This window comes from Musca autumnalis, unplaced genomic scaffold, assembly GCF_047663935.1.
Source record: "Musca autumnalis isolate F117 unplaced genomic scaffold, ASM4766393v1 scaffold_1, whole genome shotgun sequence".
Classification (NCBI taxonomy): Eukaryota; Metazoa; Arthropoda; class Insecta; order Diptera; family Muscidae; genus Musca; species Musca autumnalis.
The window spans coordinates 291,857,163-291,882,175 of record NW_027411644.1 but is presented as its reverse complement, the minus strand read 5'-3'; the positions used below and the strand labels follow the sequence as shown (position 1 = coordinate 291,882,175).

At 35.8% G+C, this 25,013-nt stretch overlaps 1 protein-coding gene across 7 annotated transcripts in view; it reads left to right on the top strand.

The window, feature by feature from the left end:
• The window catches only part of Octbeta1R (Octopamine beta1 receptor), a 544,036-nt gene that overhangs the window by 395,781 nt on the left and 123,242 nt on the right, over positions 1–25,013 (top strand). For all 7 annotated transcript variants that reach the window (XM_073961618.1, XM_073961617.1, XM_073961616.1 and 4 more), the window contains one exon: positions 13,207–14,749. In XM_073961618.1, coding sequence (XP_073817719.1) covers positions 14,085–14,749 — 665 coding nt within the window. In that variant the 5' untranslated portion in view covers positions 13,207–14,084. The remainder of the gene's footprint in view (positions 1–13,206; positions 14,750–25,013) is intronic.

Here is a 25,013-nt window from a genome sequence, read left to right as displayed (position 1 = left end):
TGCCCTGAAACCAAAGGATTAAAGTCTCCAATCGCGACAGAAGGCAGGTCACCTATATCCTATTTTAATGCTTAAAGATTTTATAAAGGAAAAAACTACGTATGAGTGATTTCGAAGGCCCAAATCCCCGCCAACGGTCGGCTGACTACATCATATTTTAATGTTTAATTTTTTTAACGTAAAGACTATTGTAAAAACGTACCCGCCATTTATACTTGTTCATTTTGATATTAAAAAACACAACTAATAATTGATGATGTCCTGACAAATAATTCAACTTATGCAAAATATTACAGAAGAAGATGATACCAACAATACCGTCCTAATCACCCATTTTTTTTATTCGCAGCCATTTAACTTTAGAAACCACATTCATCGATTCCATGATGCAACTCCTCTCAAACTACTGTTCATCAAAATTGGTTTGTTTTCATTTAGATTTTTTGTTTTTTTTTTTCAAAGGTGTTAAACAACATCGAACGATTCAGTGGATGCTATCTTCCCCTTTGTATCATTGTTTGTGCGTGCGTGTGAATTTTCACCTTTTTATTTATGATCTTTTGTTTCCTTTTTTTCTTGTGGTTAAAATTCTTAAATACTTCAATGCCTTTCCATCAAATATTTGGACAAAAGGTATAGCTGCCAAGACTTTTATTCCCCACACCACCCCCAAATTATCTTCTCGGACACCAAGCAAACATTTAATTGAAATTTCAATTTAAAAAGAAGAATAAGTAAGATAATGAAAGAATGTTTTGTTATGAAAAAAAAACTGAGTAAATATTTTGAAAATTATAAAAAACACGCTGTGATTTAATGGACTCCAAGTATCCCAAGGCTGGTGTTATTAAGGAAAGGTGGTTTGTATTATTATACGCTAAATGAAATTACAACAAAATCAGTTAAAGGATTTATTAAGCTCAAATTTGACTTATTTTACAAAATCTTAAAGTATTCAGCTTTAAATTATACAATACAACCAAGAGGTCTTCTGTCTACAGGTCTTCTTTCTATAGAAGACCTCAAGAGGTCTTCTGTCTATAGAAGACCTCAAGAGGTCTTCTGTCTATAGAAGACCTCAAGAGGTCTTCTGTCTATAGAAGACCTCAAGAGGTCTTCTGTCTATAGAAGACCTCAAGAGGTCTTCTGTCTATAAAATACCTTAATAGGTCTACTTTCTATAGAATACCTCAAGAGTTCTTCTTTCTATAGAAGACCTTAAGATGTCTTCTGCCTATAGAGGACCTCAAGAGGTCTTCAGTCTATAGAAGACCTCAAGAAGTCTTCTTTCTATAGAATACCTCAAGAGGTATTCTGTCTATAGAAGACCTCAAGCAGTCTTCTTTCTATAGAAGACCTCAGAAGGTCTTCTTTCTATAGAAGATCTCAAGAGGTATTATGTCTATAGAAGACCTTAAGAGGTCTACTTTCTTTAGAATACCTCAAGGGTTCTTCTTTCTATAGAAGACCTGAAGAGGTCCTCTGTCTATAGAATACCTGAAGAGGTCTTCTGTCTATAGAAGACCTTAAGAGGTCTACATTCTAAAGAATACCTCAGAAGTTCTTCTTTCTATAGAAGACCTCAAGAGTTCTTCTGTCTATAGAAGACCTCAAGAGGTCTTCTGTCTATAGAATACCTGAAGAGATCGTCTGTCTATAGAATACCTGAAGTGGTCTTCTGTCTATAGAATACCTCAAGAGGTCTTCTGTCTATAGAAGACCTCAAGAGGTCTTCTGTCTATAGAAGACCTCAAGAGGTCTTCTGTCTATAGAAGACCTCAAGAGGTCTTCTGTCTATAAAATACCTGAAGAGGTCCTCTGTCTATAGAATACCTGAAGAGGTCTTATGTCTATAGAAGACCTCAAGTAGTCTTCTGTCTATAGAACACCTTAAGAGGTCTTCTGCTTAAAGAAGACCTTAAGAGGTCTACATTCTAAAGAATACGTCAGAAGTTCTTCTTTCTATAGAAGACCTCAAGAGGTCTTCTGCCTATAGAAGACCTCAAGAGGTCTTCTGCCTATAGAATACCTCAAGAGGTCTTCTGTCTATAGAAGACCTCAAGAGGTCTTCTGTCTATAGAAGACCTCAAGAGGTCTTCTGTCTATAAAATACCTGAAGAGGTCCTCTGTCTATAGAATACCTGAAGAGGTCTTATGTCTATAGAAGACCTCAAGTAGTCTTCTGTCTATAGAACACCTTAAGAGGTCTTCTGCTTATAGAAGACCTTAAGAGGTCTACATTCTAAAGAATACCTCAGAAGTTCTTCTTTCTATAGAAGATCTCAAGAGTTCTTCTGTCTATAGAAGACCTCAAGAAGTCTTCTTTCTATAGAAGACCTCAAGAAGTCTTCTTTCTATAGAAGACCTCAAGAGGTCTTCTGTCTATAGAAGACCTCAAGTGGTCTTCTGTCTGTAGAATACCTCAAGAGGTCTTCTGTCTATACAAGACCTTAAGAGGTCTTGTGCCTGTAGAAGACCTTAAGAGGTCTACTTTCTATAGAATACCTCAAGAGTTCTTCTTTCTATAGAATACCTCAAGGGTTATTCTGTCTATAGAAGACCTCAAGAGGTCTTCTGTCTATGGAAGACCTCAAGAGGTCTTCTGTCTATAGAAGACCTTAAGAGGTCTACTTTCTATAGAATACCTCAAGAGTTCTTCTTTCTATAGAATACCTCAAGGGGTATTCTGTCTATAGAAGACCTCAAGAGGTCTTCTGTCTATGGAAGACCTCAAGAGGTCTTCTGTCCATGGAAGACCTCAAGAGGTCTTCTGTCTATACAAGACCTTAAGAGGTCTTGTGCCTATAGAAGACCTTAAGAGGTCTACTTTCTATAGAATACCTCAAGAGTTCTTCTTTCTATAGAAGACCTCAAGAGGTCTTCTGTCTATAGACGACCTCAAGTGGTCTTCTGTCTATAGAAGACCTCAAGAAGTCTTCTGTCTATAGAAGACCTCAAGGGGTCTTCTGTCTATAGAAGTAGAAGACCTTAAGAGGTCTTCTGTCTATAGAAGTAGAAGACCTCAAGAGGTCTTCTGTCTATAGAAGACCTGAAGTGGTCTTCTGTCTATAGAATATATCAAGAGTTCGTCTGTCTATAGAAGACCTTAAGAGGTATACTTTCTATAGAATACCTCAAGAGTTCTTCTTTCTATAGAAGACCTCAAGGGGTATTATGTCTATAGAAGACCTCAAGAGGTCTTCTGTCTATGGAAGACCTCAAGAGGTCTTCTGTCTATACAAGACCTTAAGAGGTCTTGTGCCTATAGAAGACCTTAAGAGGTCTACTTTCTATAGAATACCTCAAGAGTTCTTCTTTCTATAGAAGACCTCAAGAAGTCTTCTGTCTATAGAAGACCTCAAGAAGTCTTCTGTCTATAGAAGACCTCAAGAAGTGTTCTGTGTATAGAAGACCTCAAGAAGTCTTCTGTCTATAGAAGACCTCAAGAAGTCTTCTGTCTATAGAAGACCTCAAGATGTCTTCTGTCTGTAGACGACATCAAGAGGTCTTCTTTCTCTAGAAGACCTCAAGAGGTCTTCTGCATATAGAAGACCTCAAGAGATCTTCTGTCTATAGAAGACCTCAAGAGGTCTTCTGCATATAGAAGACCTCAAGAGATCTTCTGTCTATAGAAGACCTCAAGAGGTCTTCTGCATATAGAAGACCTCAAGAGATCATCTGTCTATAGAAGACCTCATGAGGTCTTCTGTCTATAGAAGACCTCAAGAGGTCTTCTGTCTATAGAAGACCTCAAGAGGTCTTCTGTCTATAGAAGACCTCAAGAGGTCTTCTGTCTATAGAAGACCTCAAGAGGTCTTCTGTCTATAGAAGACCTCAAGTGGTCTTCTGTCTATAGAAGACCTCAAGAGGTCTTCTGTCTATAGAAGACCTCAAGAGGTCTTCTGTCTATAGAAGACCTCAAGAGGTCTTCTGTCTATAGAAGACCTCAAAAGGTCTTCTGTCTATAGAAGATCTCAAGAGGTCTTCTGTCTATAGAAGACCTCAAGAGGCTTCTGTCTATAGAGACCTCAAGAGGTCTTCTGTCTATAGAAGACCTCAAGAGGTCTTCTGCCTATAGAAGACCTCAAGAGGTCTTCTGCCTATAGAAGACCTCAAAAGGTCTTCTGTCTATGGAAGACCTCAAGAGGTCTTCTGTATATAGAAGACGTCAAGAGGTCTTCTGTTGAGCGAAGTCCTCAAAACGTCTTCTGCCTAGAGAAGGCATAGTATGTATATAGAAGACCTTAAGAGGTCTTCTGTCTCTGGAAGTCCTCAAACATCAATAGGTATTTCGTATAAAGAAGACCTCAAAAGACCTTTTGTACTCAGAAGATCTTAAAAATCCTTTATGCTCTACAATTTGGTTATTAATTAAAATAAGAGCTGTCTAAAATGACCTGTATATGTTGCCTATTTACTCGCCATAGTATTGTACAATATAATGGAAATCCTGTGTATAATGAAGGAAATCATGAACAATAAGCTGCTGTGAACTTTTAATTAAATTTTCTTTTTATGCATTCCAACAACATCCCATAATTGTATGAGAAATATTTTCGTCGAATCCTTTCACGTTTAATTTATTTCCATGGAAACAATATGAGTGGGGGCGAGGATGAATGTAATGCATTTAAGAAGTCAACTGATGAAGGCTAAAGCAATCGTTTATTTGGGTCATTTATTTTTGATACGTATTTCGATGAATCTGATTTTGTTGTTATGCATATTCTTGGAAAAACTTGAAACAACAAATATTGTATGGAGAAATTTTCGTAAGCCACAGGAATGAGGAAGGATAATACAAAAAGGCATAATAAACAACGAGAATTCTTGCTTGTCTTGCGTTGCTTTGCTAAGATTAAATTTAATCAAATTTCTTTAAACGTGTTTGGAATTTATTCCACTATAAAGAGAGACCTTTTTGGTGGGACTTCCATTGGTGTTTGTCCAACTTTTCGTTAATGTTTTTTTTTTTTTTGATATTTGATTTTTGTGTGTGTTTTTAATGCAAAAGTTACTAAAACAAAAGTTTTCAGCAAGAATTCAAACAAAATATAAATTACGATTTTAACTTCGTATTGTTTCGCCGCTTTAACGAATTTCCTTCCTTTTACTTTGCATTATATTTAATGAAGAATAATAACAAACTGCCCAAATGATACGGGGAACAAATACGCAAATGAAAGGAAGCTAATTTCATACAATGTTGCCAAATTTAAATCTGTTTTTCATGTCGCAAAAATATTCGTAGCGTATTTTGAAAAGACAATATGAATTTTTCAGCCTCCAAAACATATCTGCTGAGAGGGTAAGCAAAGCAGAACTCAAATATGTGGTCTGGCATTTCCCATGCAACATTTGTTTATGCCACAACTTTGAAAAGGTCATGACAAAAATTCCATTTTTTCCATTTGATTTATTTTATTTTTCTAAGAATGTTTATTGCAGCCCAGCGGGAGGCCATCTAAATAGCTTCAAATAAATAAAAATTTAATTTACTTAACATTTTCTTTGTGAAAAATAAAATCAATCAATCTTTGAGTTTTTCCAATTTTCCAAATTAAATTTACATTTAAATAAAGTCCAAATTTCATTTCGATTTATTATTTGAAATTGTATGGCAGAGACTGACTACATGCACAATATAAAATACAAACTTGAAATATATTCGAATTTTTTCATCTGCTAGGTTTGAGTTTTGTTGTGGGTATTCTTTGCCAACGTTTGATTTCTCATGATTACTTCTTGGCAAGCATTGTGCCAAAAAATATATAAAAAATTAGCAACGGCAGTATTACAATCGTAGCTGATCAATAATCTCATATAACTGCCAAAAGTATGTACTACAGAATGTAACTGAAGAAATGAAAGTTGAATAAATGGAATCCCTGACAACTTTTAATAAAATAAGTAATATTTAATATCGACATTTGCAATTATGCTATTGAAGATTAGAATACACAACGAAATCAGGATAGATATAAAAATATATTTCACTTACATCCCGGAAGAAACTAATGAACACTTTCTTTTCCTTCTTATCGCTGCATCCAAACGATGTTTTTTTAACTTCTGCAACCATTAAATATAGGCCAGATTTTCATTCGAATTATTATATCCTACACCACTATGTGGGGAGGATATGGTAAGTTGGTTTTAGCCAAAAAGTTTGTAATGGGTCGAGAGACCAATACTTATATGGTAACATGGGGCGCCTTCGCGGCTACGCCAGCGCCGATTTTCTCGCAAAATACAAGTGCTAGAAAAAATCCGTTAAAAGCTAAATTGTGAGTTTAATGAAGATCTATCATCTCCCAAAAGTTGGCATAGGTATGATAGCGGACGCACGCGGTTTTGTGTTTTCAGGGTATTGGGAAAAATAATTATGGTAGGTATTTTTTGTGATATCTTCTTTACCTTTTGTGATATCAAAAACTTATCAGCCCAATCATGAACATCATCTCACCGTGAGTTTTCTCACTCTCGCCTTCTCCCTTATTATAAACAGCATAAGGGAGAACAAAACTCACGTTCGTGAGAAAAGTAGCTATCATAAATGTCAAAAAAGTGAGAATGTGGGGCAATTTTCTCTCACCACAGAAATCAAGGTGAGTTGAACAAAAAAATGTAACTATGGACATTTTTTATAGAAAAAATCGACAAGAAACGAATCTTTTGCAATGATTATCAATTGTATTTATTTGTGTTTTACGTTAAAGGTAACAAATAAAAAACAATTAGAAATTCTTTTGGCAACTACACATGTTTATCCGTGTATCAATGAAGCAAGGAAGACCTCAATCGAGTTTGGCGTAATTTGGAGGTGGAGTTGAAGTTGGCCAAAATTTTTCAGATATGGGAAGCGGTTCAGAATCATATGATGAAAACAGGAATGGAAGAGGATCCTATCAGGAGCAACACCTTTCTAAAAATTTTTTGTAGGTACTTCGCTAAGGTTCCCAGCAAAATATTCGATGCCAAAGATTCTATTCAAGCATGAGTGCAAGTTATATGTCACCTTTTTACCACCTTCGCCCATTCTTTTTACAAGACTGTGACCCCTAAAAGATCCAAATCATTTTGGATGGCATTTTCAATAACCCAGTGGAATGGTATCTTAACAACCACCTTGGCATGGCATATTCCCCGAACAAGCCACAATGGGAAGGATTAAATTAATAGAAAAGAGCATGTTTATATTATATAGCCTTTTGCAGGGTTAACCTTCTTGAAAATTGAGAAATTGTATTTAAAATCCATGAAATTGGTTCAAATGTTGAATAGGATCCGAATTTCACGAATTGTACTTAGCATTCATATGATTGGTCCTATTGCTGGAGAAGAGATCGGATGTTTCACGTATTGTATTTATTTACAATTCTTGAAATTCCTTCCAAATGCTGAAAATGGGATCTTTCACAACTTAATTTGAACTAATACAAAAGATCCAGTGAGATATTGGCATCGCATGGAACGACTTCCACAAAATTTTGCTTGGTTTTCTTTGTATTCCTCAGCGTTTGTCGTTTCGCACATCATTCAAAATGCAATATTAAACATTTTCATTTCTTTTTGCCATTTAATGACCTTTAAAGGGGTTTTGTTCACTTTTTTGCAAATTGCGGAAATTCTTCGGGCGCAAATAAACAATTTTTACATATGTATGTATGTATCTGTCAAAACAAAACAAAAACAGCTGTTACAGATGTTGCCACATATCAAACATTTAATATTTTTATCAATTACCAAGTATTTTTAAAGTGGATTGTTGATAAAAATTATTTTTCGTTTTAGAAATATTAATTTAATTTAAAATAAATTAATGTTTTATAAAAAAAATTACGAATTTAGTTATTGCAAAATTATTTGTAAATAAAATAACGATATGGCAACGCAAATTATATTTTCAAGGGTTCACAAAATGCGGCACTATTTTCAATTTTCAAACTTGTGAAACCCTCTTCACTTTTTTCGCTCCTCCCTTGTCATTTGTGATAGGTCGAGACGTGAGAAGTGAGCTGCAACTCACTCGTGAGAAGCTCCCTACGTGAGTATTCATGATCGCTATGTATTTTATACCATTAGAAGACATCTGCTAAAGAATATAAATCCCAATAATTCGCATGAAAAAAGGCAAATGCAAATGTCAATATATTAATATTATGAAATATGTAAGGGGTGGGGCGCCTACGCCATGATAGGGGCGTGGTGGGTTAATGTTAGAAATTTGTCATGTTTAACTTAAATTCTTTATACCATAGATATACCACACTATAATATGAAGTTAAAATCAAATATTATCCTAAATGTATCTTGTTTTAGTTATATTATGATTTTTGTACCTAAATTCAAGGCACCTATTTCAATTAACCGCTTGAATCGGTTACTTTTTGTGAATTTTGAAATAATTTTTGATTATTCAATAGAAAACATGTTCCTTTTTTGTATAATGTTGACATTTAAGGAAGAAGTATGGTAAATTACAGTTTTAGAGTCCGTTGAAGAATGTTCAATATCGATGGCGAAGAGCTGCCCCATGGGTGGGGCGGCTTCGCCACTTTTTACACATTTTGTAAATTCTCAAAAATAATATTTTAAAAACAAAATTATAACCATTTTTATATCAAAAATTATAGTCAAGATATGCTAATATTTGTACCAAAAATAATATTTGAAAAAACTTTAACGGTGTCGGCGCCCCATGTTACCATATATACAAAACAAGTGAGCCCAAGCTATAGTCGGAACGGGACCGACTATGTGATACCCTACACCACTACCCCTGCATATACGCTTTTGACAGGCAAAATTCAAACTATTAAAATTGGGATAGCTTAGCGCTTTTTGCAATAACTCTGATATTTTAGCACCAATGCCACAATTTGTGTTAATTTAAAGCTCAGAATGTCTTCATTAATGCAAGTCAATTTGGTTGAAACGCATTCAAGTACATCATCAGTACAACTCAAATAAACGAAATGGAAAAGTGGGATGTACGCCAACCTATCTTGCATCCTTATAAATGTGATCTTTTCTTTTTCCATTGACAGGCTTTGTCGTTGGAATACCCCTAGTAGAAGCGTTTTTTGTGCATTCCGACCCCTGAATATTATTTGACCATCACCAAACTCAATGTGCTTCTTCCTCTGTGCTACCACTATTCGTGACGATGCGATTAAAATTGTGACCTGCAGCTGGATTACAAAAAATGGAAAAATGGGATGCTTTACTGACTATTCCGATTTCTCCGTTCTTTGTCCACCTATGCCAATTTACTTTGCATCAATGTAAAGGTTATCTTTTCTTCCTCCATTGACAGGCTTTGCCGTTGGAATACCCCTGCTAAAAGCCGAGATATTCGCAAAAAGAATAAAACTTTGAATTTTCTCCACACACATTTCTGCCCATTCCGACCCGTGAAATTTTGGGTGTTGATGAGGGTCCCGAAGGGGAAGAAGCCTATTGATTTTGGTGATTGTAGGATAATATTCAGGGGTCGGAATAGGCAAAAAAACTTATTTGGAGAAAAAGTCAACGTTTTATTTCAAAGCGAATATCTTCGCTTCTATAAGGGGTATTTCAAAAACAAAACCTGCTAATGAAAGTAGAGAATATCATCTTTACAACGATGGTGTCGTAGGTGGTCCAATGTCGAAGATATCGCAAAAGCCGCTATTAAAGCCAAGTTTTCATTTTTGCTACAGGTCGCAATTTGGATCGGATCATCACGGAATTTTAGGGGTTAATGGAGGACGTCGTAGAGAGGAAGAAGCCTATTGATTTTGGTGGTGATCAGATAATATTCAGGGGTCGGAATGGAAAAAATTTATTTCAAGGCGAATATCTATGCTTCTATAAGAGGTATATCAAAAGCAAAACCTGACATGGAAAGTAGAAAATATCACATTTACAATGATGTAAAGTAGGTTGTCGTAGGAGATTTCACTATGAAGTAGAAAATCCCATATTTACAATGATGGACAGTAGGTTGGCGTAGGTGTTCAGATAACGGATATATCGCAAAAGTCGGTAACGCATCCCATTTTTTGTCTCAATTTTGATAGGATCGTCACGAATTTTTGGTGGTTAATAGAGCTCCCAGAGAGAAAGAAGCATATTGAGTTCGACTCAAGACTCGGAATGGGCAAAAACCGTATGTGGACTACAATTTAAAGTTTTATTTTAAGCGAATATATCCGCCCTTAGTATTCGTATTCCAAAAGGAAAGCCCGTCAATGAAAGAGGAAAATATCACCTTTATTATGATGCAAACTGCATCTTTTTCAGATGTAATTCGAATTATTTTAATTGTAATTCGAGAATTCTATTTGTAATTCGTAACATTTCGAGAATTCCATTTGTAATTCGAATTAATCCATTTGCAATTCGAATTAATCCATTTGCAGTTCGAAATATTCCATTTGTAATTCGAAATATTCCATTTGTAATTCGAATTATTCCATTTGAAATTCGAATTATTCCATTTGTAATTCAAATGATTTCATGTGTAATTTCAAATGAAATACATAATTCGAATGGAATAATTCGAATTTCAAATGGAATGATGCGAATTATAAATAAAATAATTCGACTTACAAATGAAATGTAACGAATTACAACTTCTACATCTTAAAAAGGGTGTAGGTTGGCACACATTCCACTTTCCCATTTTTTTATTTGAATTGTACCGACGAGTATCTAGTATAAGGCTGGGTTTTTGGAAATTCAAACTAGAACGGTACGAAAAGTACTAACAGGTACTAAATATGGTGCAATTTGTGTTTGTCAAACCGGTAGAGCAAGAATAGAAACTCGAACTATACGTGTACGAAAAGTACTCAAATGTACTAAACTTGGTACCATTTGGTATTATGTGAACGGATAGAGTTGAATGAAATTTGAAATGAAAATCAAGGTTAAGAAGTAGGGTTAATATATGGAAGTGGTTTTGGAAATGTGTACTGATGTGTACAAAAAGTACTATATTTGGTACAGTTGGGATTTGGTTGATTAGATAAAGCTGGAAACCTGAAATTTGGAATTAGTGTTACTGTTGAAGTGTAGGATTGAGATATGGGGGTGGTTTTGGAAATTCGTGCTTATGTGTACGAAAAGTATCAAATGGTACTAAATTTGGTACAGCTGGGATTTGGGTGATTGGATAGAGCTGCAAACCTGAAAATTGGAATTAGGGTTACTGTTGGGATTGTAGGATTGAGGCAGTTTTGAAAATTCGTGCTTATTGGTACGAAAAGTACTAAATGGTACTAAATTTGGTACATTTTGAATTTGGGAACGAGTAGAGCTAGAATCCTAAGCTTGGAATTAAGCTTACTGTTGGAGTTTAGGACGTATTTTAAGAAATGCGTACCATAAATTAGTAGTAAAGCGGTCTATATGTTGTATCGGGTGTAGGAACAAACCTGTAATTCTGAAATTTGTTTTAGAGTCACTGTTGGTATGTGGGTTTATGCTATGGAGATGGCTTTGAAAATGCATAATATAAAAAGTACTTAATGTTGTACAATTTGGTATAATTTGTTATTGTGTAAAGGGGTTAGCAGGAATTTTTGTAATTTTAGGAGGAGGTTTCGGAAATTCTTTCTTATATGTATATATATGTATGTATTTATATGTAAATTACTATTATAGGGTTTGGAAAAACTCATAGAGCTGGGAATGAGATTCACTGGAAATAAGATTGAATAGTACTAAATTTGGTACCATTTTGTTAACGCGTGAACGATAATTGAAAGAGTTTTTTTTAAATGCGTCCAAATCCTGAAATTTGGTATAAGGGTCGATGAGGGCTGAAATGGTATTGGAAGTATCTAACATAAGTCTACGACTACTAAATGGTATTGGTCTTGGGTTTATTTTTTCATACATGTTTTACCTTCTGAGTACAGAAACCCTTTAATTAAAATGTCTCAAAAAATGTGGCTCTCTGTTGATGTGTAAGGGTGAGATACGGCTGTTTCTTGGAAATCGAACTAATGTGGTACCAGCTTTACTTAAATAAAAATAAATACTTATTGATTAAAATTGGCATTAGTACAACAACATTTTCAGATTAAATATTGTTGATTTGTTTTTTATATTTCATGATGTTACTCATACGGTTTGGAACTAGTACAAGGAACTAGGAACTAGATTACCCAACTCTAGTATTTACGCTACATACTTTGTTATACTACACTATAATGCCTTTTGTGTCTTACTATGGGAATAGTTAACATGGTGTATATAGGCGTATACGTAATATTCCCAAACTTTAGAAATGCGTATGCGCAACACCTAACTATCGATTTCAAAACCATATAGATTGAAACTTTATTAAAATTGTGTCTTTACAAAATGAAATCGTTTTGTGAAACAACGAAAATATCATTTCCTCTCTTTTAGAAGATATAATTAAATTTATATTTCTAATCAGTGTTGTAAAAATCTACAAAAAATGCATTGCAATGTCGTTTTACTAACTAACTTTCCGTAACTTTTGTCCGCAACACACAAAAATTGGTTCGCGAGCAGATTCGTACTAGGGAATTTTTTCTTAACATACGTACCAAAAATCTTTGATGTAGCGCGAAAAAAAATTTAACCTTTTTTTGAAATAGAATATGAAATAATTGACAATATTTGTGATATACCCTTACTAGCCTAAAGGCTGAGGGTATAAAAATGTCGCTCAGAAAATTTTAGGTACGTTTCTTACTAAAAACTTATCGATATGGTCGCGTTTTCAAAAAAAGCTTGTTAATATTGTGGAAAATAATGTCATGTTTATTCCAGTTTTAAAAATATATTAAATAGTAGAAGTTCGATAAAGAATGGCGTTACATTCAGAACTGGAAGGCTTCGACTGAGTAAACAAGAGGAGGACGAGATCGAAAAGCTACTTTTTATGCCTTACTATGAGAATGGTAAACTTGGGCTATATAGGCGTATAAGTGATTTTCCCAATCTTTCGAAATGCGTATACGCAACACCTAGCTGTCGTTCTGAAAATAGATATTGCCTTAAAACTTTATTAAAATTGTATATTTATTAAATGAAATCGGACATTGCTTCATGAAACAAAGAAAAAAATAATTTCCTCTCTGTATGAAATTGTAATAAAATTTCTAACTCTAATCAATGTTGTAAAAATCTACAAAAAAAATGTCCAATCTAATCCCGTTTTTTTTCTATTTTTACTTTCAGCCATGTGGCAATCAATGGAAATCCACTTTCCATGCTGCCGATGCCATTACCAAAAGCTACACAAACATAATGCTGTAAACCAATGCCAAGCCACGAAAAACCAAAAGAACTTTAACTGTTTAAAAAATCATCAGCCAAAACATCACCGCCACAATCGGTGCCAAATTCGAAATTGTCCCGATTATCATTTAAAATGTGGTTGCTGTCTCATTAAATGCTTAAAATATCAAACGTTAAACCCGCAGACGAAACAGTTAAACATTTTAAAGCAACAACTAAAGCCTCGACGGCATATTGGTGGCCACAAATTCCTTACGAACAGCAAGGACGATGAGGATAATAGCATAACCACAAACGCTGTTGCCAGCAAGCATACCAAAATTGTAAACATTGTTAATAAGGACAAGCGCCAAATTTGGCTCCTGCTGTCACATTGCCAGCGTATGTATCGAAGTAATATCACCTTGGCGAAACTCAGTCTCAGCAATGCCAAAAACAAGAACAACAACAACAACAACAGCAGCAACAACATTCAAAACACCATCAATTAGGACATTAGCTTTGATAGCTCATTTAATGAATTCTGCTCGGTGTTCACCACAGTAAACATACATAAAACGCAGTATAAGAGAAAGACAGACTTTAAAATTCCCATGAAAAAAGAAAACAAAACAAAAAAACTGAAAGAAAAAAACACAAAAACCAAAAAAAAATTAATTGTGAATGGTTAAAAGTTTAAAACTCTATCAAGCGATTCAATTGAATTAACTCAACTTGTGAGGAGGCACAGAGTTTCCCTCCCTCAGTGGAAAATACCACCCCCAAGAGACTGACTTGTGTTTGAGTGTTGATTTTTGTTGTTCATATTGACCACCGAAATGACACCAACACCCACACCACTACCTTCATCTTTTATGACAACAACCATGGCAACAGCAGCGACGACAGCCACCAACACTTTGTTAACATCTTTAATAAACATGGCAAACATAACAAGTTCCTCACCAGACTCCATGCCGACGAATAATGATGTTTTCAATGGCAATAGCATTGGGAGTGGGAGTGGTTACAGCAATCACCATCAACATCACAAGCATCCGCATCATCAGGCCTCCCAATCCCACCAACCCCGCCACAATCTCATACACATTGCCGAGGATACAAATTCGAAATATCTCAATTTTGTAGCCAACGGTCTGTTGGACACAAGTAGTGTCATAGGTGGTGCAGCTGCTGCCGGCGCCTCTGGCAATGTTCTGGAAATTGGCCACATGGATGATCCATTTAGTATAAGTAATTTTGGCAATATTGGCGGTACTAGTGATGGTGGTGGCGTTAGTCCAGTTTCGGTGGCCAGTCTGGGTACCGACATCACCGGCAGCAGTAGTGGCGGTGGCAGCAGTTCAGTTCCTATTGATGCCCTCAGCGAGTCGCATTTAACATTTGTCATCGTCAAATGTTTTATTATCGGTTTCATCATACTCGCTGCCATACTTGGCAACATGCTGGTCATTGTATCTGTCATGCGACACAGGAAATTGCGGTAAGTTGTCTTTGTTTACCAGCACCACACTACTCCCAAATAGGAATATGTTTTTATAGTTTGTGGTGAATAGTTACAAATATCTACGTAATATGTTTGGGACAGGAACATTTTGTTGAAGTGTCCAATTTGTGGGGAGTAATTGTCAACAGAATCTTTAGTTTCCATACCATAGTTGAAAATATTTAAGTTACCAAGGTTGCAGGCAATGGGACAGTCTCTCGTGTAACCACTTTAATATCCTGCTAGTAAAAATCGTACAAGGTGCAAGTGTGAATAAAAACAAGTAAAAAAGTGTCAGTCGGCTTTGTCGACAGAGGTATACCCTCAGCCAATGTGAATTGAAACTTTCATCTACGAACAGATAGAATGTATTTAGCGTCTCTTCAGAATTTTGTGGCCCTTTTTCAACATTTGAACTTGCCGACAAAAATGTGGATTAGGAATTAACACAAATGTTGAACTTTTGTGGGGGAGGTACCCTTAGGGAGGACCGATATGGGCCATTTTAGAAGTTAAACTAAATTTTGACAAAATAGTAGGAGATCCAAAGTTTGGACAAAATTGGTTGCACCATTCAAGTGATATCGTCCTAACATTTTAGTGACATTTTTTAAATATTGGGGAGAAGTACCGGAAGTTGGGGACCGGTATTGCCCCATGAAACTAAGTTTGGATAAAATATGACGAAGACCAAATGTTGCACCAAATCGGTAGAACAATTCGAGAGCCATATATGGTGACATAGGGCTTTTTACACCTTTTGGGATGTTTTCCCAAGAAATATGGACCCGCTCCTGAAAAAACTTTTACCGACGAATGGAGGTAGCGAATGCAAATCGCTTCTACAAAAATCATATGATTCGAGAGCAGGTCTTAAAGTGAACTTATCCGAAATTTTGTGTGGGAGGTACCCAAAGGAGTGCAAAAATATAGTCCATATTCGAACCTGATCTACATCTGGTAGATATATAAGGATGTGCAGAGTATTGATTACATCAGGTACTCCCTTCAAGAGTTTTCGTGCGCATATTTTTTCCGAAGATTTTTGAATTTTTGTGAGGGAGGTACCTAAAGGAGTGGACCGACATAGTTTATCTTCGAACTTAAACTATGTTTGGACAAAATATTACGAAGGTCAAATTTTGGACCGAATTGGCAGATCCGTTCGGGATTTATCTTGCGCTCCAACCACTACACACCGTGTCATAGGGTTTTTTGCACCTTTCAGCCTATTTTCTCAGGAAGTATGGACTTGTCCCTTATGAAACCTGTACCGTCGTATGGGGGACAGCGAATACAAGTTGCTACAACAAAAATCAAAGCGATTCGAGAGCAGGTCCTAAAATGAACTTTTCCGAAATTTTGTGTGGGAGGTACCGATTGAGTCCATATTTAAACTTCGTCTAAGTCTGGTAGAACTTTCACGATGTACAAAGTGTGGGCCAAATCGGTTACTCCCTTCAAGCGTTATCGTGCGCACAAATTTTCCGAACATTTTGGAACTTTTTTGGGGGAGGTACCGGAAGGAGTGGACCGATATAGCCCATCTTCGAACTTAAACTATGTTTGGACAAAATATTACGAAAGCCAAATTTTGAACCGAATCGGTTGCTCCGTTCGGGAGTTATCGTGCGCACCAGCCAGCCAGACGGACGGACATTGCTAAATCGACTCCAAATTGTCTGAAGCGGATTTCGTTCAAACATACTTGGGGTTTAAAACCATTATTTCTATGAGGCACATTTTGTCCGTATGAAAGTGTATATACCCTCGTTAGCAGAAATGCCTGGGGGTATAATCTAGATAACGCGTAAAAAATGTTAGACCAAAAGCGAAAAGATTAGGTTTATAACTTGCATATTACAGCAACGACAAAGACGAAAACTTATTGTTGGAATATTATTTCAAAAATATATTTTTAGTTTAATACGAAAAATTGGAGAAATATTGTTGGGAGTTATTTCTCCTATATCGCTAAATTTCAATGCAAAACTTGAAGAATTTTGCTAAAACTTCTAAAAGGAACATAGTTTTTCATCGTGAAAGTATATTTGCTTTCTATCATAAGCAATAGAATTAAGAAGTAGAGAGAAATATTGAAATTAGAAAAAACACGAAAGTTAAAAAGCTTTTAAATCAGTTGAGTTACATGTGTATCAATATGTATCAATTTATCCATGCTTCATTCAGCGGCCAATGTGTGCCGTCAGTTGCATTTTACCATTCAAAAAACCTTCAAATGGGTAAAAATTTCGCGATGTGTATATGCTTGTAAGACGCATCCGATTTCAGAGATTTTCTGATAAAAATACCTTAATATAACAAATTTTAAACATATTCGTCAAGAACCGCGGATGTGCCAACACATTCTATTTTGGTTGAAATGCGAATATTACTCCTGAATTTCTGTAATTTATATAATTTTATAATATAATTTATATAAATTTATAATATCGAACGCGTAAGCACTCATTACATCCGGCGCTAAAAAAACTAAAATCACACTGGGTTCAAGTTTAACTGTATGACAGTTGTAAATTTTAAAGCCAAAAAATTGTTTTTTAAGAAAATTTACGCAATAAATTTTCGACTTTGGAGTCCTATTACTGGAAGGTGTACAGAGTACACTTATGAGATATACATCAAACGACGTGGAATTAGGAGTTCTACAACCGTGTGAATTGTTTATGACATTATCTGGATGCGCCCTATAATTATAAGAGAAATTCATAAAACGCCGAAATCAAAACTTCAAAATGTCAACATCGATTTCTGTGGGTTGCAGTGTTTATATCGAAAAATTGTACATTAGAACTATGTTGAACAAAGGATATTCTTTAATTGATTCTTTGACCACAGGTCTGAATATGGCGTGGTTTGATCAGAAATCAAGAAAGAACACAAAAAAATTTGTTTATTTCAACACATGTTTACCCATTTCTTTGTATTACCACCAACACAGCTTCCACGTAAATTATTTGTTATGGTCCATATTATGAGATCATGGCTAAAACACTTCAATCAACAGAAATATATTCATATTGTATAAAATATATTTACAGTTCGCGATTTATTAAAAGGTAAACCTCAACTTCAACGTTTGTAAACCTTTTTTTAACATTACCATATGTAACCGTTTCACAAAATATAAAGAACAATATGTCAATTTCTAAGGTTTATTCCGTAAATGCCACCAAAGTAGGAGTGAGTCCCGTAGACCTCTAGTGTATTTTCGCAATATAAGTAACCAATGGCTTATCCTAACTACGGAATTTAAGTTGAAAGTATGAAAATTACGCAATTTTGGCAGGTCCGATCTAGGTTTTTTTTATATTTTTCAAATATATATTCACGACAAATGTTTTTAAAGCTATTTAAATTGAACGCACAAGATATTCTGTATGAATTTATAACGAAAAACCATCAATAAGATATTTATATTTTTCAATCACAACGACAATCTGTATAAAAATTGGAAAATATGACCCTAAAACCTATATATCAAAAACAAGTGCTGCTAAGAATGTTATATGCTATGGTTACAGATTTCGTGTATTCAGAGACCCATAATGAAATTTCGTTTGGAACAATTCTTTCTTTAACAATATTCCCAAAAAGTAAAGGATTTTGCTAGATTTTGATCGAGTATGGAATTATGTAAAATTAACAGTCCAAAATTAAAACATATAATTTCATCCTAACATATATATTTGTAATCTAATTTTTTTAAGGAAATAGTGTACATAGGTTTATGGTTTATTTTGAAACTCATAGTGAAATTTAGTGTAGAATTTTTCATCCTTTGACACTTTTCACTTATAACCAAGTTTTATATTACTTCCATGTATCAACTATAAAAAAGAAGGAAAAAATTTTCATCAAAAAAATTGGGAAATACTTTCATGTTTTTTCAGCAAAATTGATACTGATATTTTCATGCTATAGAATGTAAATAGACATTTCATTTCTTTGGTGACCTATGGAGAAATTTGACGAAGAATATTTTTGTCTCTGACATCATCTCTCTAAAATTATGTTTTGTGGGACAATTTTGAATAAACTCAGATGAAGTCCGACTTTAACCCTAAAACGTGTTTTTCATTTTTAGAGATTCCTGGCGATTAGACAAGAGTTACAGATTTGGTGTATTCTGAGACCTATAGTAAAATTTTATGGCGAACAATTTTGTATTCGGATTTGATGCGATCACATTTTTAATGAGTTTTTGAAATATTTTCGAAAAAAGGACAAAAAAGACCCCTTTGATGAACCGCATTAGGGTTAAAATTTTGAACAAAAATATTTTCCAAACCCTCCTATGTAATGTTGCCAAAGACACTATATACCTGAAATGCAAGGATTCCAAGATATCTAAACTCGAATATTTCGAAAAAATTTAAAAATGGGCGGAATTTACCCCGCCTATTTTGGTTACTTTCCGACGTAAACTTTAAAAACGCCGATACACGTGTCTCATACTTTTAGCTCTACTTTCATAATCTACTCGATTTTCCTTGTCATTTTTTTGTTGTCGCACAGTGTTATTAGCAAAAGTCAGAAGTCTGGGTGTCGAAAAACATATGAGCGTAGAGACCGGACCCGTATTAGAGGGAGTACTACTGATCTATTGACGTTATAACGGTCGATATTATTGGAAAATCGGGATTCTATAAAGGAAAACAAGTCTTAGAAAACCTGTCAGATGATAATTTGCCGCACACATTTTGTATATAGACATTTCCGGGAAGTACACAGGCTTCCCAAGAAAAGAAAAGGCATGAAACCCATTTAGTACTCGCTAAAGCCCATTAACATTATATTATAACTACCGTTTTTATAGTCTTCTGATTGAATTTTATAGTATTCCTGTTTTTTGACATGTAATTCCATAATATACGTATTTTGTCATAAATTTATGAGATATGCTTTTTGTATTCTAGCGAGCACTAAATGTGTTAAAGCCTTTTTTTTTTTTGAGAAACCTGTGTTCTTCCCGAAAATGTCTATACACAAAATGTGTGCGATAAATTATCATCTGACGGGCTTTCTAAAACTTTATAGAATCTCGAATTTCCAATAATATCGCCCGTTATAACGTCAATAGATCAGTAGTACTCACTCTGATACGGGTCCGGTCCCTACGCTCATATGTTTTTCGACACCCAGACTTCTGCCCTTTGCTAATAAGCGATGTAACTGCACTCTGGACTCTGAATATTATTAAATCTAAAACTTAAATATCAAGATATTTCCATTATTTCCTAATTTTCTGATCCTAGCACCCGTGCTTATGTCCCTCCCCTAGACCCGCCACTCCCCCGATGAAGTACGTATTACTGACATCAGTTTTAGAATTGCACTCACTTTTAAACTTCCAAAAACAAAAAACAAATAATTTGAAACATATTAAAAATAATATTTTAAAAAATATTGACGATTTTTGCATGCGATGTGGCTCAGTTGCATATGTTTTGAACATTAAATTTTAAGGCGTTTTATGTATTTTTAAAATTTTTTCATAATTCTTGTTGGATATCGTGGCAAAACTTTTTATTTTCTTATACTTAAAGCATTGAACTATAAATAATTGCAAAAAATACCTGAACTGTCTTTCTAAAAAATATTTTGCAGACATTTTTCTAAAACGTGCAATTTTGTTGCAAATGTATTGGCCACCACTGTATATGTGCAAAGTTGACTGTTCGAAATTTTGAACACTGGTTCTTATCTTATATTAAAACGTAGAAATGTACTTATGTATTAAATTTCAACAATTTCTGTAGGATAATGTAGCTAAATCCCTAAAAAAAGCCGAAAATCGGGCGGTACCGTTCTATGGGTGGTAATCCAAAATATGGACCAGCAATGACACATTTCCGGTGAAAAGTTGTATAGGCCCAAAGAAGACTCAATACCGCTCTTCAACCATTTTCATTCAAAAATTATAAAATAAATCAAGAAAACAGCAAATAAATCAAAATTATTTTACATCTACACATACCTCATTACAAACATCCTTTCCCACCCATTATTTTAACAAGGGCATGTCGCGCGAAGTAGCTGGTTATTTTGTAACCACTGAAATAACTAGTCAGAATCTACTCAGTATCTACTTATTTCAGTGGTTACCATCTACCTATTTCGGTGGTTACAAAATAAACAGATATTTCGCGCGACATGCCCTTTGTTGGGTGACGTAGGGGATGGAAGATATCAAGGAACGGTCCTGACCGGTTTTAACATGGCAAAGCCCAGGATTTATCTTGGTCCCTCTTTCATCTCAAGTGGACACTGACCTCCCCGTGGTGTCACCTGGGGAACTGCCTTTAACACCCGTTAAAGGTAGTGAGCTAACATGTGCCGCGCGTTCACCCATAAGAACGTTAAAAACTTGGGTTTGGGCGTCGGGTTAGTAACCCTCCCCTAGAAAAAACAACCTACTATGAAAAAACGAAAGAAAAGAAAAACAAACCCCTCTAGTTGACGAACCCCGCAAACGTTTTAAGGACCATGATCTGCGAATCTGCACCTGAAATGTTCGCACTCTTTTTAGAGAAGGTGCAGTCTTCGCATTGGCAGACGTACTTGGAAAGTACAAAGCCGATATTACTGCCATACAGGAAATACGATGGACTGGGAAAGACGTCACAACAACACCTAAAGGTGACGCACTGTATTATAGCTGCCATGACACAAAGCATGAGTTTGGTTGCGGTTTTGTAGTTGGTCGGAGGTTAAAACATCTGGTCTCCAGCCTCACCCCAGTGAATGAAAGACTTGCTACAATTCGATTTAAAGCAAAATTCTTCAACATCAGCTTTATCTGCGCTCATGCCCCAACCGAAGACAAGGACGAACAGACCAAAGATATATTCTACGAGAGCTTAGAAGAAACATATGACCGTTGTCCTGCCCATGACATTAAAATTGTTCTAGGCTATTTTAATGCCAAAATTGGAAAGGAGAATATCTTTGGACAAACAGTTGGGAAATTCAGTCTACATAGTGAAACATCAGACAATGGAATGAGGCTGATAGACTTCGCAGCGGCAAAAAACATGGTAGTTAGCAGTACCAGAGCATCTCGATATTCATAAGGGCACTTTGCTGTCTCCAGACCAAAGAACAATAAATCAAATTGATCACGTTGTGATAGATGGAAGACATTCATCGAGCGTGTTGGATGTACGATCGTTCCGAGGAGCAAACATAGATTCGGACCATTACCTCGTTGCAGACACAACACGAAAGTTGGACATCGCCAAGCTGCAAACACAACAGATAGCCACAGCATATTCCACTCAACTGACCCAATTGCTTAATGATAGCGCTTCTCGTCCCGATAACATATCAGCGCAATGGCAAAATATTGCCCACTCCATGCAAACAGCCGCAAAATCAGTACTTGGATACCAGAGACCTCCACCAAAGAATCCGTGGTATGACCAGGAGTGCCGTGCTGCTAGCGAAGAAAAAATGCGGCATATAGGGCTACTTTACAATCAGTAGCAACGCGTAGCGCACGAGAGAGGTATCGGGAGAAAAGGAGAGAGGAGAAACGTCTTTTCCGCAGGAAAAAGAGTGAAATGGAAAAGAGGGAGTGTGCACAAATGGAGATGTACAGGAGACAGAACGAAGTCCGAAAATTCTACCAAAGAGTGAAGCATCAAACTGATGGCTTTGGTACAGGAATATCCTCCTGTGGAGATCAACAAGGTAATTTGGTAACTGATACAGATAGTGTGCTCAGGATATGGAAAGAACATTTTTCCAAACTGTTGGTATCCGATAGCAGTGAAGACGGCGAAGATACCACAGATCCAATCCCAGATGATGGTATTAAATGTATACCGCCCAGCCAAGATGAGGTAAGGACAGCAATAAACCGGCTGAAGAATAATAAGGCGGCAGGAGCAGATGGCCTACCAGCCGAGCTGTTCAAAACCGGAGGCGACACGCTGATAAGGTGTATGCATCAGCTAGTTAGCACCATCTGACAGGAAGAACGCGTACCCGACGATTGGAACGTGAGCATCCTATGTCCAGTCCAAAAGAAGGGTGATAAGACTGTGTGCTCCAATTATAGGGGCATAAGTCTGCTCCCTATTGCATATAAGATAGTATCTGGCATATTGTGTGAGAGACTAAAGCCTATGGTCAATGAAATTATTGGACCCTATCAGTGCGGCTTTAGACCTGGCAAATCCACCATTGACCAGATATTTACCTTGAGACAAATCCTTGAAAAGACCCAAGAAATGCAGATCGACACCTTCCATCTTTTCGTCGATTATGAAGCAGCATTCGACAGCCCTATACGTTCAAAGGTGTTCCAAGCCATGTCTGATTTTGGTATTCCTGCAAAGCTCATTCGACTTTGTAGAATGACATTAACTGAGACGAGATCCTCAGTTAAAATTGGAAAGACCCTCTCCGAAGAGTTTACTACCAAAAGAGGTTTCAGACAAGGATACGGCCTGTCGTGTGATCTATTCAACATCCTGCTGGAAAAGGTCATACGAGACGCGAAGGTCAAAAGAAATGGAACGATATACACGAACAGCCACATGTTATTGGCTTATGCCGACGACATTGACATCATGGGTCGATCGGTAAAGGAAGTAACTGACACCTTTGCAAAAGTCGAAAGAGAATCTGCTACCTCGGCACCGCCATAAACCCAACAAATAACATCAGTTGTGAAATACGAAGAAGAATAGTGTTGGCTAACAGATGCTACTTTGGGCTGAGTAAGCAGTTTAGGAATAAAGCCACCTCTCGTCAAACAAAAATAACACTGTACAAAACACTGATACTACCCGTGCTAATGTATGGTTCCGAAGCATGGGTACTTGCTCAAGCAGATAAGGCAGTGCTTTGTGTGTTTGAGAGAAAAATTCTTCGAAAGATCTACGGGCCAATCTGTGTTGACGGCGAATATCGGCGTCGTATGAACATCGAGCTGTATCAACTATACAATGACATCAATATAGTTGAACGGATCGAGATACAACGATTGCGATGGCTAGGCCATGTTATAAGAATGAGTGATGATGAACCCGCTAAAAAGGCGTATAAATACGGGCCGCAGATTGGGAAAATACAGCAGCAAACAGAGAGGATTGGAGATTTTTTCTTAGTTCGGCTTATGGAACAAATGTTCTGTAAAAGGCCAGCTAAGTAAGTAAGTAAGCCCTTTGTTAAAATAATGGGTGGGAAAGGAGGTTAGTAATGAGGATTTTTGCTGGGAAAACGAAAAATCTGAGATTTTTTTGAGTCGATTTTTGACATCAGTGGGTCCGTCCTAATTACCCTAAAAAAGTATTTTTTTTTTAAAAAATAAATGAAAATGTTGTCTAGGGACGAAATGGGTTAAGCATTAATTTTAACCGATTATTCATTTATATATTTAGTCATTTTTAATGTGAAATTGAAAAACAAACATCCCATTAACTGACATTATAACCTTTCTAGTACTCAAAATTCTCAGCCTTTGTTTGGCCTTTTCAATCCCAAGAGCAAACAAATACCCTGTGGGGTATATTTAAGTAATTAATTACACTGCCGCTCACTTGAATAGAACCCCCCTGCAAAATTTTATTCAACCTACATTTTTTCCGAATTATACAAGATATGAAGTTTTTACCTTTTATTATATATTGCTTCGCGTGTTTGGAGTAAAATTAGTCATTCATTTGCATTCAAATCCAATTTATATAAAAATTATACAAGAAAAACAAAATAAAGTCAAAAATTGGAGTAAAAAAATTGGCTCATTTGAATAGAACCCCCCTATAAAACTTGCGAATGCAGATAGACTGTATTATAATATCGATGCATATTTACTCTATATTGAAAACGAAGTACTTTCAGTAATATTCAGTGAGAGAATATCCCTCCTGATTAAGGATACACCCTTATATCCTGCTTTGGCAAGGATTCTTTAAATAATCAGGTGTAATGCCAAACAAAGCTTGCTTTTTTCTGTAAACAAGTTTATTTTTGGAAGCGTACTGTCTCCTAGAGTCGTATATTTTACGCATAAGTCATTCCCATACAGTTTAGAGAATATTTACCACTGTAGAAAATGGTGGCCCCTCCAGGATATCCGCATTTTTATTCAAATCTTTAAGTTTTGATGACTCGAAGTGTACAAAAGTTTATAATATCGAGATGAAATTGCCACTCGGGATATCCGAAAATGTTTCTCAATACTTGAAATGTCTGTTTTAGAACTCCTTTATAAGTTGTTGTGCGTATT